The sequence below is a fragment of the Colletes latitarsis genome, chromosome 10 (assembly GCF_051014445.1).
Source record: "Colletes latitarsis isolate SP2378_abdomen chromosome 10, iyColLati1, whole genome shotgun sequence".
Classification (NCBI taxonomy): domain Eukaryota; kingdom Metazoa; phylum Arthropoda; class Insecta; order Hymenoptera; family Colletidae; genus Colletes; species Colletes latitarsis.
The window spans coordinates 24,624,050-24,637,408 of record NC_135143.1 but is presented as its reverse complement, the minus strand read 5'-3'; the positions used below and the strand labels follow the sequence as shown (position 1 = coordinate 24,637,408).

Genomic DNA, 13,359 nt, shown 5'->3' with positions numbered 1-13,359 from the left:
ATTTGTTCACCAGTGTCCGTAGATTCGTCATCGTTGGTGTTTCGTTTCCAGTCTGTAGCAATTTCCAAACAAAGCAAGACACGTCAAAAAAATGGGGAAAGATGACTCTGAAACGGTAGCCTTAAAAAAGGAACTGGAAGACTTAATCAACAAATGCAAGGTTGTATCAGAAAAGAAGTACATACAAAAAAAAAATCGCTAAAACTCTAACTGATACTTAGTTTTGATTTAAACAATCTTGCTTCATTGCAAGCCAGGAGGATCAAAAGAAACAACAGGACACGACTTTAGAGGAAGCGTGCAACGGAGTGGCGGACGCCCCAAAGGTCAAATTATCTACAAAAAAGTTATTAAAGGGACACATCAACAAGGTGAACTCGGTGCACTATAGTGGCGACAGTAGGTCAGTTTCGATCGTCGATCCTTTCATTCTCAAATCAAGCGTAACGTTTTGCATTCGTTGAAACAAATTTCCATCGACTAATCAGAAAGACCTATTGGTTTCTAGGCATTGCGTGACAGGCTCTTTGGACGGAAAACTAATCATCTGGGACTCGTGGACCGGGAACAAGGTTCAGGTGATCCCGTTACGCTCAGCATGGGTGATGTCTGTAGCTTTTGCACCGTCTGGAAACTTCGTCGCTTGCGGTGGCATGGACAACATGTGTACTGTCTACGATGTGAATAATCGTGATGCTACAGGCTCGGCCAAGATCGTTAGAGAATTGTTAGGATATGAAGGATTCCTCTCGTCCTGCAGATTCTTGGAAGACAAGAGAATCATTACTGGATCCGGTGACATGAAAATGTATACTCGACAAACAATAGCAACAGCTACTAATTAGTCTAAACTCACTGTATGATAATGTCAACATTCTTTCAGCTGTATATGGGACTTAGAAGCAAATAAAAAAACAACAGATTTCTGTGCACACGCCGGTGACGTGGTTAGCATTAGTTTATCTCCGGATATGAACACATACATTACCGGATCAGTAGACAGGACATGTAAACTGTGGGACTTAAGAGAGGAAAATGCGAAGCAAACTTTCTTTGGACACGAGGCTGACGTGAACTCCGTTTGTGTAAGTATAAAAATCTATAGTTTTTGACCTCTGCGTCTTGCGTGTGATGAAGTGTCGTAATCATACACTAGTGGACAAAACTTTACCAAATATATATAAAATTTTGTATGTGTACAACGGTACCTTATTATTTTATCCACCAGTGTATAACTAGGAACGACTTACAAAATTTTTCATCGACTTCATAGCATTTTGAATTACCTTGTGTACGGTTTGTCCAGTACCATCCTTCGGGACATGCTTTCGTAACAGCCTCAGAGGACAAGACAGCGAGACTTTGGGACTTGAGATCCGATCAACAGTTAGCCACGTTTAAGCCGCCTAATTCAAATCCTGGATATACGTCATGCGGCTTATCTTTCAGCGGTCGATTTATTTTCTGTGGAAGTGACGATAATTCTATTCATATCTGGGACACATTGAAGAATCAACACAATGGTAAGTGTTGTAGCTTGTATCTGAAATAATGGTAAAATTTAGACTTTTCCATAGTAAATGAAGATTCGTGATGTTCTTCGCTGATTGTACTTGAATTTATCTTTCGTTCGAAGGAGTTATGTCGGGCCATGAGAACCGAGTGACGTCGCTCAGTGTTGCTGGAAACGGGATGGCAGTTGCTAGCTGCTCTTGGGACCAGAATGTTCGAATTTGGGTGTAGAAGCTTGGTATAATTTTATCAGTAACGTTGCAAAGTCTTGACGGAGATGAAATAAAAAAAAAGATCCTATTTTCTTCCTGTTGATATGTTTGTTCATGTTCGTGCTTCGCTATCCCCGAATTAAGTTTTTTCATACAGGGAAAAGTAGATTTGCGATAAGTCTACAAGAAAACTATATATTATACGTATTAAGTTAAATAAATACTCACATGATTAATTTATATGTATAAATATCTGTCGTATTCCTTATCTGAAGTATTATTACAGGATACGGAAACCAGTTTTGTTTTCAATTTCGTTTCCAGAAACGTAAAGATAGTTACTGGAACTTGATTCTTACGAGCACCTGGTTTATTTTTTTTTAACTGAAAAGTAAACATTAGGAAATGAAAAAAAATAAAATAAAATACAAAATGAAACGGATGAACGAATAACTGATTACAAAATACAAATACGTTGATATGTTTTTTTCCTTCATTTATATTATTTGTATGCATTTATAAATAGTGCACATGATATTCACAAAGAAAAACTGCGTCTCTAAACAGCGTATTTGAAAATATAGTTATTACATTTTCCTGAAAGTATCCGAGTCGTGGTAATTTTATTCTTGAGAACTCTCTATGGTAGCCTCGTGTTGTGATTTACAATTGCAACAATTTATTTCTACATTATACATATAACGTGTCTGTTTCGACGTTGCAAATTGGTGCTTTAAACAAAAAAAAAAAGAAGGGGAGTGAGAGTGAAAGAGAGACTTTCAGTTTAGTGACTAATACTTAAAGATTTGGTATTCGTTAGGCGTAAATCTTGACAATTAAGATGTGCTTCTTTAATATGGCGACGAGCCTGTTCGACGCCGTAAATCTAGACCAGTAGCTACATTATCTGTATAACATAATGCAAACACTATGTATTTGATATACATACTACTGTATACTTCAACGAATTGATCATTGAAATTTCTTCAATCGACAGCCAATGAATTACACCCACCGTGTATCGTCTTTCAATAAATAATTGTATACTAAATTAAGTAAAAGGGTAACAAAATCTTCAATAGATTTTCGCGAAAATCGATCGCAATAGTTCGTACTAAGGTACCTAACGTATAATTTAACGTAAATATACATTTAGCGGAGATTCGACGGAATAATTTAAGATAAAAAATCCATCTTAAAAAATCTTACAGTAATTATATTACGTTATATAATGCTTATGTACATTCGTTTGTCCTCGAAACGAAAACGCGCTTCCACTGCTGATCATAATATGGAACGTCCCTATATTTTCATGGCGGATTAAATTAAAATCCATCGAGGTAAACTAAAAGAGCCACAATAACTGTGGCTCCTGCTTCTTTGGTTGCCCATTTGCTGGAATTGAACTGGGGTTCGTCGCCGTCCTTGCCACCAGGACTGATCGTGTACGAACCTGGTCTTACTAGCAACTGGAACGCGGTAGATGCATTCAGCTTTTTATTCGACTGGGTATCGATGTACCTACGAAAGAAGAATAGTTAATAATAATAACAGTTAATAGTATATGTAATTACTACTTGTAGCTTAGAGTACTTACGGATACTTTCTGGTGAACTCCTCGGACGCAGCATACTTTATATTGGGGGAAAAAACCACCTGAGGATTCTGGTCTTCTGCCTTCATATTCATAGTTAGATTACTCACATCCAACTGCTCCTTTGTCATAAGTTCTCCTGTATCGAGGATTAATCTGCAAACATTAATATGTTTGTAGCCAAATATGAATTGGGCTACCCATTTATTCAATTACCCGTTCATTTTTACGATTCTTCCCTACTTATTTTATTTTATTCGGCACAATAAAGGCATAATATTATTGTTTTCAATGCGTTTTACTTACCTGATCGCATCCAGACGTATACCATAGAAAGCAACGTGCCACTTATCCGTTGTACTCTGTGGAATCTGATTGGCATTGATGTTTTGCTTCAATGGAAACCTGGTCCAACCAATTGGTACAGCGAACTCGGCTGGTGGTTCGCCTTTCTTACAAACTGCACTATCTTCGTCTATTTTGTAACATGTGCTACAGTAACACAACACGTCGTCCAGAGAAAAGAACTCGTCTGGCAGAACCAACGACTTCTTTAACCTCATGCACGCCTTTAAGTATTCGCATTTTTTCGAGGGTACAGAATTCGTTCCGAGAGGTGTGGACGGTAATGATGGAGCTTGCAATAGTTGCAATGAAGGTGCGTTGCAAGGGGGGGCTAGGTTTTGTCCTGAGAGAGTCGTGTTCTCGTCAACGGAATTGTCGATAGACACGGTGTTGTTCCAGGACATGTTCGAACGTACATCATTGAAATTAGAAGAAACCGTATTAGAAATGTCGGACGTCGCGTTGCTCAACGTATTCTGAGACGAGAATGTCTGCGACGAACTTAACATGTTGGTCGATGCGTGATTCTGATGCGTGGCACTTATATTATTCCCTTGACTATTGGACGCTATGCTTTCGTTTATCGCGTTGTTACTGTTCAAACTAGTAATGTTGGTGGTGCTGTTCGCGTTTTTAATATTAATATTAGTCGCGTTATTTATCTCTACATTTGTACATTCGTTCCTAATGATCGAGTTCTCGGATTGGCTGTTCGATATCGCGCTATTGTTCAGCTGGTTCGAGTTGTCGTAACTCTTATTCTTAATGCTTCGTGTATCGTTGGTCACATCTAAGCTTGGATCCAAATTATTGCTGTCGGACACACTAGGAGCCGCTTTATTTTCAATGCTATTTGTTAAATGCGCATTGTCATTATTGCACGTCGAATATTCTACAATATTATCGTCCTTAACGTTCGAACTGCACGGGCTGGGCACACTCGGTGACGTGGAAGTAGACAGATCCGAACACGTTGCAGCAACGATGTTCTCCTTTTCATGACACTCCAAGTCAGCCTTCTCCCTTGAATTTTCTGCGTCCTCCAACTTCGTTCTGATACATACCATCGACGTTACAGTCGCAGTATTGTCGATAGAAGAAGACGTAAATGTCTCAACGTTATTTCCAACAACGGAAACCTGTTCACACTGACCATACAGGTCAAACACAGCGTAAACATAGGGGGGTAAGTCCGTTGCAGCTACTCCTTGATCCACACTATTAATAATTAAGCGTAATCTATTTTCTTCGTCGATGAACAAACCTATTACAGAATTGCACTGTAAACCTTCCAAAGCAGCTCCATACTTTGTTTTTACCTAATAAGATTGAACAATATTTTATTTTTTATTTAACCTTTTCGGTACTAAGTAGTAAGACGAGAAGTCAGATCTTCAGGCAGAATCATTTTTGCACTACTTTCTTCTGGCGGATACATCCATCGGCAATACCGGAAGTTTAATTTTATACAGAATCGATTAAACGCTTACCCTGATACCGTTATGCGATATCCAATCGCTGCAGATGATCCACGAGTGTTTTTTGAAACCAAGGGCGGTCAAAGGAAAGTTAGCCTTCTCCGGTGAGATGCAAGTCACACCGCAAAGAACATTGGAAACCCATCGTTCATTAATCTTTTCTATTTTTACTAAAAATGGCTTGCCCTTTATTAGAGGACGACTAGACATTACCACTCCTTAAAAAATGCAATATAATGTAGAAAAAAGTTTAAAAAAAGAAAAGTACAAGCACTAGAATCGACCGTACCCTGATTATAACTCGCAACCCTTTTTGCAATAGTTTTGGACTCAAGTTGTATATTTCTTCCATGATTTTCATGGAACTCGTAGTTCCAATCGCTTTCTCCTACTAAATGGGAAGTAGGTTGCGTTGGCGTAAGCGTTATATCATTGACTAATTTTCCTTCGGATACATCTACAGACGTATCCATTCCAGCGTCACTACGAACAAAAAAATAAAATCATATGTTCAAGAATCATCGATAAATATATAGAAATTAGTTTAATAGAGACTTACTTGCGCAAAACAGGCGGCATGGGATCTAGTAATAACTCCAGAGAATCTTGCAACCTCAAGCTGGCGTTTGGCGATACTGCGGTATTTTGTTGCTTGCTACTCGTAATATTCACAGCCACGGTACTGCCAAAAAGCTCGATAACAGCGTACACCATTTCTGGTATGTTTGACGCTGCCACGCCCATGTCCTCGCCATTTATGTAAAACTTTAAATAACCCTCGTGCGTGCGTTTCATTCCAATTTTATCGCCTACACGTAACCATTCCAAGCTTGGACAGTAATTCATACACAGAACGTATCCGTTGTGTCTTACTTCGTCACCTAAACATACAAAATTTTATGGAAAAATATCCAAAAAACACCAATATGTATTATTGCACAATTACCTGTTAAGTACCAAGCGTCGACTGGAATGCATCCCATACCAGGTACAAGGTTCATAGACGTTAACCAATTTCCATTTTCATTACTTGTAACACCTATCCTCAAGCAGCCACTCCATTCTCGCGCGACTTCTTGAATGGAAATTTCGAATATCTCATTATTCTCTAATGGTGTCTCGCTTAGCAGTATAGCGTTATTGTATTCCCTACACCTAGTCGCTATTGTTCTATCGCTATTCAACTGAACGTTTAAGCCAACGGACTCATGAAACTTGTGCATAATTTCTGTTTGAGCTTGAAGCTGAATCACGGATGTAGGCTGTTGACTAGTGCTATTCTCTGATGGTAAATACTGTTGTGTCATGGGATCTCTGCGTTCGGGTAGCACGATCGTGACCTAAGAAATTTATACGTGCACGCGTTACAGAAAATGTAGTAAATTTTAGATAAAAGTATCAATTTTTAAATCGTAATAATCTAAAATATAAAATCATCGCTGTTACGCGTATGTAACGTTTGTTTCTCATAAAAATTAAAGCATCACATGTACGTGATAACGTACCTGAACACACTGACCATACAAATCAATCACAGGATAGACGTGTTGTGGTAAGCCCGTGCAAGCAGGCCCTTGATCTACTCCGTCTAAATAATAATGCAAGCTAGTATCGGAACATCGCATCATACCGATACGATTACCCTCTGCCAATTTATCCAAATCACAGGCATAATGATTTCTTAAAGTCGCACCATCTCGCATAACGTTCGAACCAGACAGCATCCAAGTATCGTGATCGATGTCCGTCATTGTGGATGGAAATTCCAATTCATCGGGCCTTATGACGGTCACGCCTGTAAGATTCTTTTGTTTGTATCCTCGAAGCAAAAAGAAATAGTGATGCTTTTAAATATTTACCTGCTTCGATCGCGCCGGTCCAACGATCGACCATTTTATCGATGGTCACCTCGAACATCTCACCATCCCGCAGCGCACGATTCGCTATTACGATGGCCTCATTGAATTCACCTAAAGCTCTAGGCCTCAACGCGGTCAATCCGTTGTTTATTATTTTTGCATTTTTACCGTGTATATGATGAAACCTTAAGTCACTGTTTGTAATACAATATAAATAAAAATCTTGAATAAGAAATACAACTTGCATGGTAAGACCTCGCCTAACGCTACACCGTTAATATCGTATTGTTTCATTTAATGCTCTAATTTTAAGGACGTATTCGCAGCTTCAAACGGGATCTTACTGTACTTACTTAAAAAAGAACAACGTTTACAAACCTATACAAAGTTGTATTGCTAAAACTTGAATTATTTGTTGTAGGGCTATATAAGTCTGCATTGTCAACTATAGTTGCCTGTGCCGCCTGACCATAAAGATCTATAACACCATAAATTCTTTCGGGCACATTCATTGCAGCAGCTCCTTGGTCAGCTCCGTTCACATAAAAATGCAACGTCGCGTTATCCTTTCTCATCACGCCTACACGATCTCCGACTTGCAGTCGATCGAGGTTCTGACCGTACTGATCTATAATGGTAGTGCCATTGTGCATTACTCCATTTTCTGTCATCATCCATGTGCCGGATCTGCAAGGGACATGACCACCTTCGAGCAATAACATGGGCGATAAACTTAACATAAATTCGAGATGATATAAGCACATTAACTCAAACTGGAAGAATTATTTTACATACCTAACATTTGTCATAGTGAAAGGAAATTCCAGTTCGGTTGGAGAATGAGTGGTAACCCCTATCTCGATGGATCCTGCCCACTTTGTCACAATTTTGTCCAATCTAACTTCGAACAATTCATTTAATTTCAGTGGTCTTGAAGTTAGTACAACGCCGTTGTTGAAATCGTCCATTATACTACAAAATAGCAATGTGCGAACATTATATACCATAAGAAATTTGCGAGGATAAATATATTTTTTTTTTAAATAAAATTTGTTTACTTAGGCCTATGCGCTGTGCGTCCATTATTAATCACTTCCACGTGCGTACCACAGCAGGAATGGAACATAAGTCTATCCGGTGGTTCTTCTTCCGTTTCTAGAAAAGAAAAACATTCAAATATAATACTTTATTACAATAAATGAATAAAATTTGAAATGTTTATCTTACCATTTAGACCTTGCAGTTGCAACGTGTTTCTTCTAGTAACTAAATTTTGTTCTTCCCTTTCATCTCGATCCACGATCGTAACTTTTACCGTCATACCATAGAGATCAATAACACCCCATACACCTGTAGGTATTTTAGCAGCAATACCTTGGTCTAAACCATTTATTAAATAATGAAGATTCCCATTGCTTCGTCTTATCATGCCTACCCTGTCTCCTTCCTAAATATAAACAATTTATTAACACATATCTAATAAAAAACTTGTTAAATTATCCATATCTTACCCTCAATTCATCTAAATTAAATTCTCCGTATTCACGACAAGTGCCCTTTCCATTTACCAAAATCCCACAGCCAGACATCATTGTTGTTCCTGACCGCATGTTAGTCATTGTTGCAGGGAATTCCAATGCTGTAGGACTATGCATAGTGACTCCAACTTCTATACTGCCCGACCATTTGTGCACAAGTCTGTCAATTCGTACCTGCATACATGCATTTTGTTATGAAATTCTTTTTATTAAAATTATTCATTATTTCTCATTACTGTTTGCTTACTTCAAACAATTCATTGTCCCTTAATGGTCTATGAGTCATTACTACACCATTATTAAATTCATCTAAAGGTCTCATCCTTTCAGCAGTTCTGGCATTGTTGGATAGTTTTACCAGTGTACCAACCCTCTCATGAAACCTCAGTCTGTCCTCTCTAATAGCAGCAAGACTTGGATTCTTGGGTAAATTAACATTTACATTAACATTTAAATTAACATTCAAATTAGCGACTAGATTAGTTGTGGAGGAATTAGATGTTTCCCCAAGAGCATAATCATTATTAATTTCAACTTCGTCATTTGGCTCATTACATACAACAGAGGCAATTTGCGAGTGAGTTATAGTAATTTGTGTACAAGCACCATAAATATCTACAACTGCAAAAACACGTTCTGGGATATTGGATACTGCCACACCTTGAGAAACCCCATTGATGTAAAATATCAGCTCGTGCTAAAATTAAAAGAGAATAAAATAAGTTCTTGAAATTAGCATTAAATATCATTGGAAAACTTACATTAGATGTTTTCATTAATCCCAAAGTACTTTCTTCGCCTAAAGAGTCCAAGTTTGTTCCATACATTTCTACTATCCTTATTCCATTATGGACTATATCAGAGATGGACATAATCCATGTTCCTTGACAAAGGTTGGTAGCACAGTTTGGCAGTTCTGTAATTTCTGGATCAAATTCTGTTACCCCGATCTGTATGCTATCACTCCATGATATCATCTGTATAAAATGGATAAAATGTTTATTATAATAATTAAATTCACCACGAAACTGATACATTTTCAAATGAACTCAAGCATTGAATTGCCCCATTCTGAGTAAAAAAGAATGATTTACAATCAAAGTTCGCGCGTTTATAGAATGATCCGTCAACGACAAGTCACACGACAGTTTTTATCGCAAAAGCAGCGAACAACTGAATCATAGTATGATTAATGTTAAACAAAAAACTTCAAAGCATGAACGCTGTAAATAATAATTTGACAGATCAGGAAAACCCAGTAGCGGGTAGATGTAAAGGGACTGATTTTAGAGCTTTCAAATTCAAGTACCTTCTTGTCGATTCGGACTTCGAAAAGTTCGTCATTCTTTAGTGGCTCCGCGCTGAAAACCAATCCGTAATTGTAATCCGAATGATCCCGTACGGCCGTGCAATTGTTGTTCGTTAAAGTAATATGATGACCGCATCGTTGATGAAACATGTCGACCATTTGTTGTGCACCGACCGTCGCATGTAACCAAACCGTCCATCTCCCCTTACCCCACCATTATCTTCCGTCCCTATTCACCCCAAGCCTTGTATCGCTTGTGTAATCGCTGTCTTGCTCTTCCAGTCAGTTCTCCTTTATGTGTGCATGCGCGTAGGCCCCGAGATGAAGTGTAACTTTACCAACGAGATAGGGATTCTCTTGTGTCCCTTCATTGGTTAAAATTAGCAATAGGAATATTTGAGATACTATACAAAATAGGAGATGTTGAAGTGAATGAAGAATGGAAAGTATCGAATATGTTTGTTCAAATCAGACCTGAATGAACTTTATTGCAAGTAGTAATTTAGAAATCATTTTAAATAATGTTAATTGGTATTTCATAAATAATGTATTTTAATTGATTTTAGGTTCTTCGTTTAACCAATTATGTCTAAATAGATTACTTTTCTTTTAAATTAATTGTCAAATTAACCCTCTGGTGCTAAAAAGCCCAAGCTTGTCGAGAAATCCAACTAGCGTGGGAGATCCGAACTATTCCACGACAAACTTGGACGGTTTAGAACCAGAGGGCAGGAGGTCGATAAATAAGCGCCATCTATCGTTAAAATTAAGGAACTATTCCACAATAAACTTGGGCGGCTCTCCGACTCCCATGAGGTGGTTCGAAATTACTTCGGGTAGCTGCGGAGAATCGAGAAAGAGAGCATGTGTCAGTTTGCCTTTGTCGACTTTTCGAAACTCTACGAGCTCACGTACGCGTGATTTGGCATAGTGTGAGTAGTGCACCCGGTGTTCAATCTGGCGTCCTGCACTCAACAGTACTGCTCCGGTGCTCCCCGCCGCACTGCTACACACTGCGCTACGTCACACTGTCCCACGCTGATAAAATGGATTTACCGTGATTAAAGCTGCAAAATTTGTATTATAACAAATATATTACTAAAAGTATTCAACAGTAATATTAAAAGGATTTTCATTTTTTTCATTATAGTGAAGAGAATAAAAAAAATATGGTTTATCGCGTAGCGTGGAGAACGTAAATAATGCTTCGCCTAACCTTTTCTAATTTGTTACGAGTGTGAAACGTTTTTCGTAATAGAAATAGTAACAATTGTATAGAAACTGTTTCATGTTAAATAATTATGATAGATTTATCGATAATTATTAATTTCCACGTGTATAGATGCAAAAGAATTTTCAAAAAACCTTGAATGTTTTTGAGTACATCGAATGTATCGCGTGTATCATTTTGTCGTATAAGTTATAGTACTGTACGGATGTGAAAATGAATACAATAAAACATAAAATATGGTTTGTAATATGTGTTAATAAAAAAAATGGTTCTACCTGCACACGTGTCTATTTAATATTCATAAAAATCCCATTAATAGATACTTACATATATTTTACGTTTTTCCAGCATGGTCTCTGACTTTTTTTATCCCAACATGGGTGGTGTGGAGGAGCATATTTTTAATTTGTCTCAGTGTTTACTGGAACGTGGACATAAGGTTGTAGTGCTTACACACTCTTACGGGAATAGAATCGGAGTACGATATATGACAAATGGCCTAAAAGTATGTATGTATACAATTTACTAATAGAGAATGTTTGTTTTTACCTCAAGATTATATTGTCTCTTTTTTAAGGTGTATTATATACCAGTAAAGGTCTTCTACAATCAATGTGTTCTTCCTACAATGATTTGTTCCATTCCTCTCATTAGATATATCTTTATAAGAGAAAAGATTCAAATAGTACATGGTCATTCTGCATTTTCTGCTCTTGCTCATGAAGGAATGCTAATCGGTAGATTAATGGGACTGAAAGTAAGTTGATTATTATTTAAAAACAAAAATATTCATGGTTTAATTTTGTATTATATTTATATTTGGAATTTCAGACTATTTTTACAGATCACTCCCTTTTCGGCTTCGCGGATGCATCTGCCATCTTAACGAATAAATTTCTAGAAATATCGTTAGCCGATTGCAATCATTGTATATGTGTGTCGCATACAGGAAAGGAGAATACAGTATTAAGAGCTAAAGTCCAAAAGGAGAAGGTCTCTGTTATACCAAATGCAGTTGATACTACGTTATTTATGCCAGATATCACTAAACGAGACGATAACTTTAGTAAGTTTTCTTTTATACTTGTATTTACTTCAAATGACAGAATGTTACTAACGTTGTCGATTATTAATTATAGTTACAATAGTCATAGTGTCGCGACTAGTATATCGCAAAGGTGTCGATTTATTAGCTCGCATTATACCCGATATTTGTAGTCGACACGAGGACGTACAGTTTCTGATTGCTGGAGATGGCCCTAAAAGATGGCTTATAGAAGAGGTGCGAGAAAGAAACTTGTTACAACATAGGGTCACTTTACTTGGAAGTTTGGAGCATTCTGAAGTTAGACATGTCTTGAATAAAGGTCACATCTTTCTGAACACTAGCCTCACAGAAGCTTATTGTATGGCAATCGTTGAAGCTGCCTCGTGCGGGTAAAGTATCGAATGAAAAGTCCGATACACCATCTGACTATGTAAAGTTTGTTGATATTATTTTTATTTATTGCAGTCTTCAAGTGATCTCAACGAAAGTTGGAGGCATACCTGAAGTATTACCTTCAGATTTAATTTATTTAGTAGAACCTACAGTACCTGCCCTTATTAAAGGGTTGGAGTCTGCCATAACAGATTACAGAGAAGGAAATACTAGGTGTCCTTTTGAAACACATAAAAGGATAAGTTTGTTTTACAACTGGTTCAATGTAACTAGAAGAACTGAGATAGTGTATAATTTAGTAAAACAAGAAAGCAGTAAGAATTTAGGGGAACAATTGGCAAGTTACGTTCAAAGTGGAGTATTAGCATACTTGCTCGTTATATCGTTGTGTTATATTATTTTACAAATTTTAGAATTTCTTGTTCCAAGAAAGGTAAGTCATAAACTTTATAATTAAACTATTCTTTCATTTGCTGACTGACAATCAAATGTTTCCAGTACATTGACATTGCAAAAGATTACACAGAGATAAACGTTATTCATACTCAGAGTGAAGGAAAACAAGAGTAGCTTTTCATCCGTAAAAATCTAAAGCAACATTCAAGTTCTTTGTGTATTTTTTTATCAAGTAACATTCCTACCAACTTGTTCATCAAATCGTTCATAGTGTTACTTTTAATGCATCTTCCCACACCAGAGGAATAATCGAATGTTTGCATGTATATATACTTTTTTGATGAAATACTTTCATGTTGTATAAACGTGTATCTATAAACAAACAAAAAAATACAGTGTCCAAAGTATAAATATAATTGTTAGCGAGAAACAAGTCGATAAAAA

The 13,359-nt window shown here is 37.2% G+C and overlaps 3 protein-coding genes across 9 annotated transcripts; 2 read left to right on the top strand and 1 right to left on the bottom strand.

Annotated features, from left to right (window-relative positions):
- On the top strand, positions 1-1,960 carry Gbeta76c (guanine nucleotide-binding protein subunit beta-2). The gene is made up of 6 exons (XM_076775828.1): positions 1-160; positions 258-403; positions 509-808; positions 884-1,085; positions 1,307-1,523; positions 1,637-1,960. Exons 1-6 carry the CDS (start codon positions 92-94, stop codon positions 1,741-1,743), a joined length of 1,041 nt encoding a protein of 346 aa, XP_076631943.1. The 5' UTR covers positions 1-91; the 3' UTR covers positions 1,744-1,960.
- Positions 1,961-2,043: 83 nt separating this feature from the next.
- Positions 2,044-10,298, bottom strand: Neurl4 (neuralized E3 ubiquitin protein ligase 4). 2 transcript variants are annotated; one of them, XM_076775814.1, is made up of 17 exons: positions 9,848-10,298; positions 9,300-9,515; positions 8,786-9,235; positions 8,512-8,712; positions 8,228-8,447; positions 8,059-8,155; positions 7,796-7,972; positions 7,379-7,687; positions 7,001-7,194; positions 6,647-6,936; positions 6,088-6,481; positions 5,701-6,022; positions 5,431-5,624; positions 5,154-5,359; positions 3,625-4,982; positions 3,322-3,474; positions 2,044-3,245 (listed from the first exon to the last, which is right to left on the bottom strand). In XM_076775814.1, the coding sequence occupies exons 1-17, from the start codon at positions 10,004-10,006 to the stop codon at positions 3,050-3,052; spliced, it is 5,136 nt and encodes a 1,711-aa protein (XP_076631929.1). In that variant the 5' UTR covers positions 10,007-10,298; the 3' UTR covers positions 2,044-3,049. The 2 variants fall into 2 exon arrangements, with proteins under 2 accessions (XP_076631929.1, XP_076631930.1); XM_076775815.1 differs by lacking the exons at positions 9,300-9,515; positions 9,848-10,298 and having other exon boundaries at positions 8,786-8,959; positions 9,145-9,165.
- Pig-a (phosphatidylinositol glycan anchor biosynthesis class A) lies at positions 10,208-13,346 on the top strand. Of its 6 annotated transcripts, none has more exons than XM_076775826.1 (7): positions 10,208-10,304; positions 11,427-11,583; positions 11,656-11,835; positions 11,910-12,144; positions 12,218-12,515; positions 12,592-12,952; positions 13,018-13,346. In XM_076775826.1, the coding sequence occupies exons 2-7, from the start codon at positions 11,428-11,430 to the stop codon at positions 13,087-13,089; spliced, it is 1,302 nt and encodes a 433-aa protein (XP_076631941.1). In that variant the 5' UTR covers positions 10,208-10,304; position 11,427; the 3' UTR covers positions 13,090-13,346. The 6 variants fall into 6 exon arrangements, with proteins under 6 accessions (XP_076631941.1, XP_076631940.1, XP_076631939.1 ...); XM_076775825.1 differs by lacking the exon at positions 10,208-10,304 and adding an exon at positions 10,390-10,779 and having other exon boundaries at positions 13,018-13,343; XM_076775824.1 differs by lacking the exon at positions 10,208-10,304 and adding an exon at positions 10,810-10,951 and having other exon boundaries at positions 13,018-13,343.
- The last annotated feature ends 13 nt before the right edge of the window (positions 13,347-13,359 follow it).

What these genes read in the sequence shown, in the direction of transcription:
- Gbeta76c (XM_076775828.1), top strand. Translation starts at nt 92, where the DNA reads ATGGGGAAAGATGACTCTGAAACGGTAGCCTTAAAAAAGGAACTGGAA. An exon ending in GGATCCGGTGACATGAAAAT is followed by an intron (nt 809 to 883) that starts GTATACTCGACA and finishes ACATTCTTTCAG; the next exon opens with CTGTATATGGGACTTAGAAG. An exon ending in CTGACGTGAACTCCGTTTGT is followed by an intron (nt 1,086 to 1,306) that starts GTAAGTATAAAA and finishes CGGTTTGTCCAG; the next exon opens with TACCATCCTTCGGGACATGC.
- Neurl4 (XM_076775814.1), bottom strand. Translation starts at nt 10,006, where the DNA reads ATGGTCGACATGTTTCATCAACGATGCGGTCATCATATTACTTTAACG. An exon ending in AAGTCCGAATCGACAAGAAG is followed by an intron (nt 9,516 to 9,847) that starts GTACTTGAATTT and finishes CATTTTATACAG; the next exon opens with ATGATATCATGGAGTGATAG. An exon ending in TGTATGGTCAGTGTGTTCAG is followed by an intron (nt 6,482 to 6,646) that starts GTACGTTATCAC and finishes TAAATTTCTTAG; the next exon opens with GTCACGATCGTGCTACCCGA.
- Pig-a (XM_076775823.1), top strand. Translation starts at nt 11,017, where the DNA reads ATGGTTTATCGCGTAGCGTGGAGAAC. An exon ending in TATCGCGTAGCGTGGAGAAC is followed by an intron (nt 11,043 to 11,426) that starts GTAAATAATGCT and finishes ACGTTTTTCCAG; the next exon opens with CATGGTCTCTGACTTTTTTT. An exon ending in AATTTCTTGTTCCAAGAAAG is followed by an intron (nt 12,953 to 13,017) that starts GTAAGTCATAAA and finishes AAATGTTTCCAG; the next exon opens with TACATTGACATTGCAAAAGA.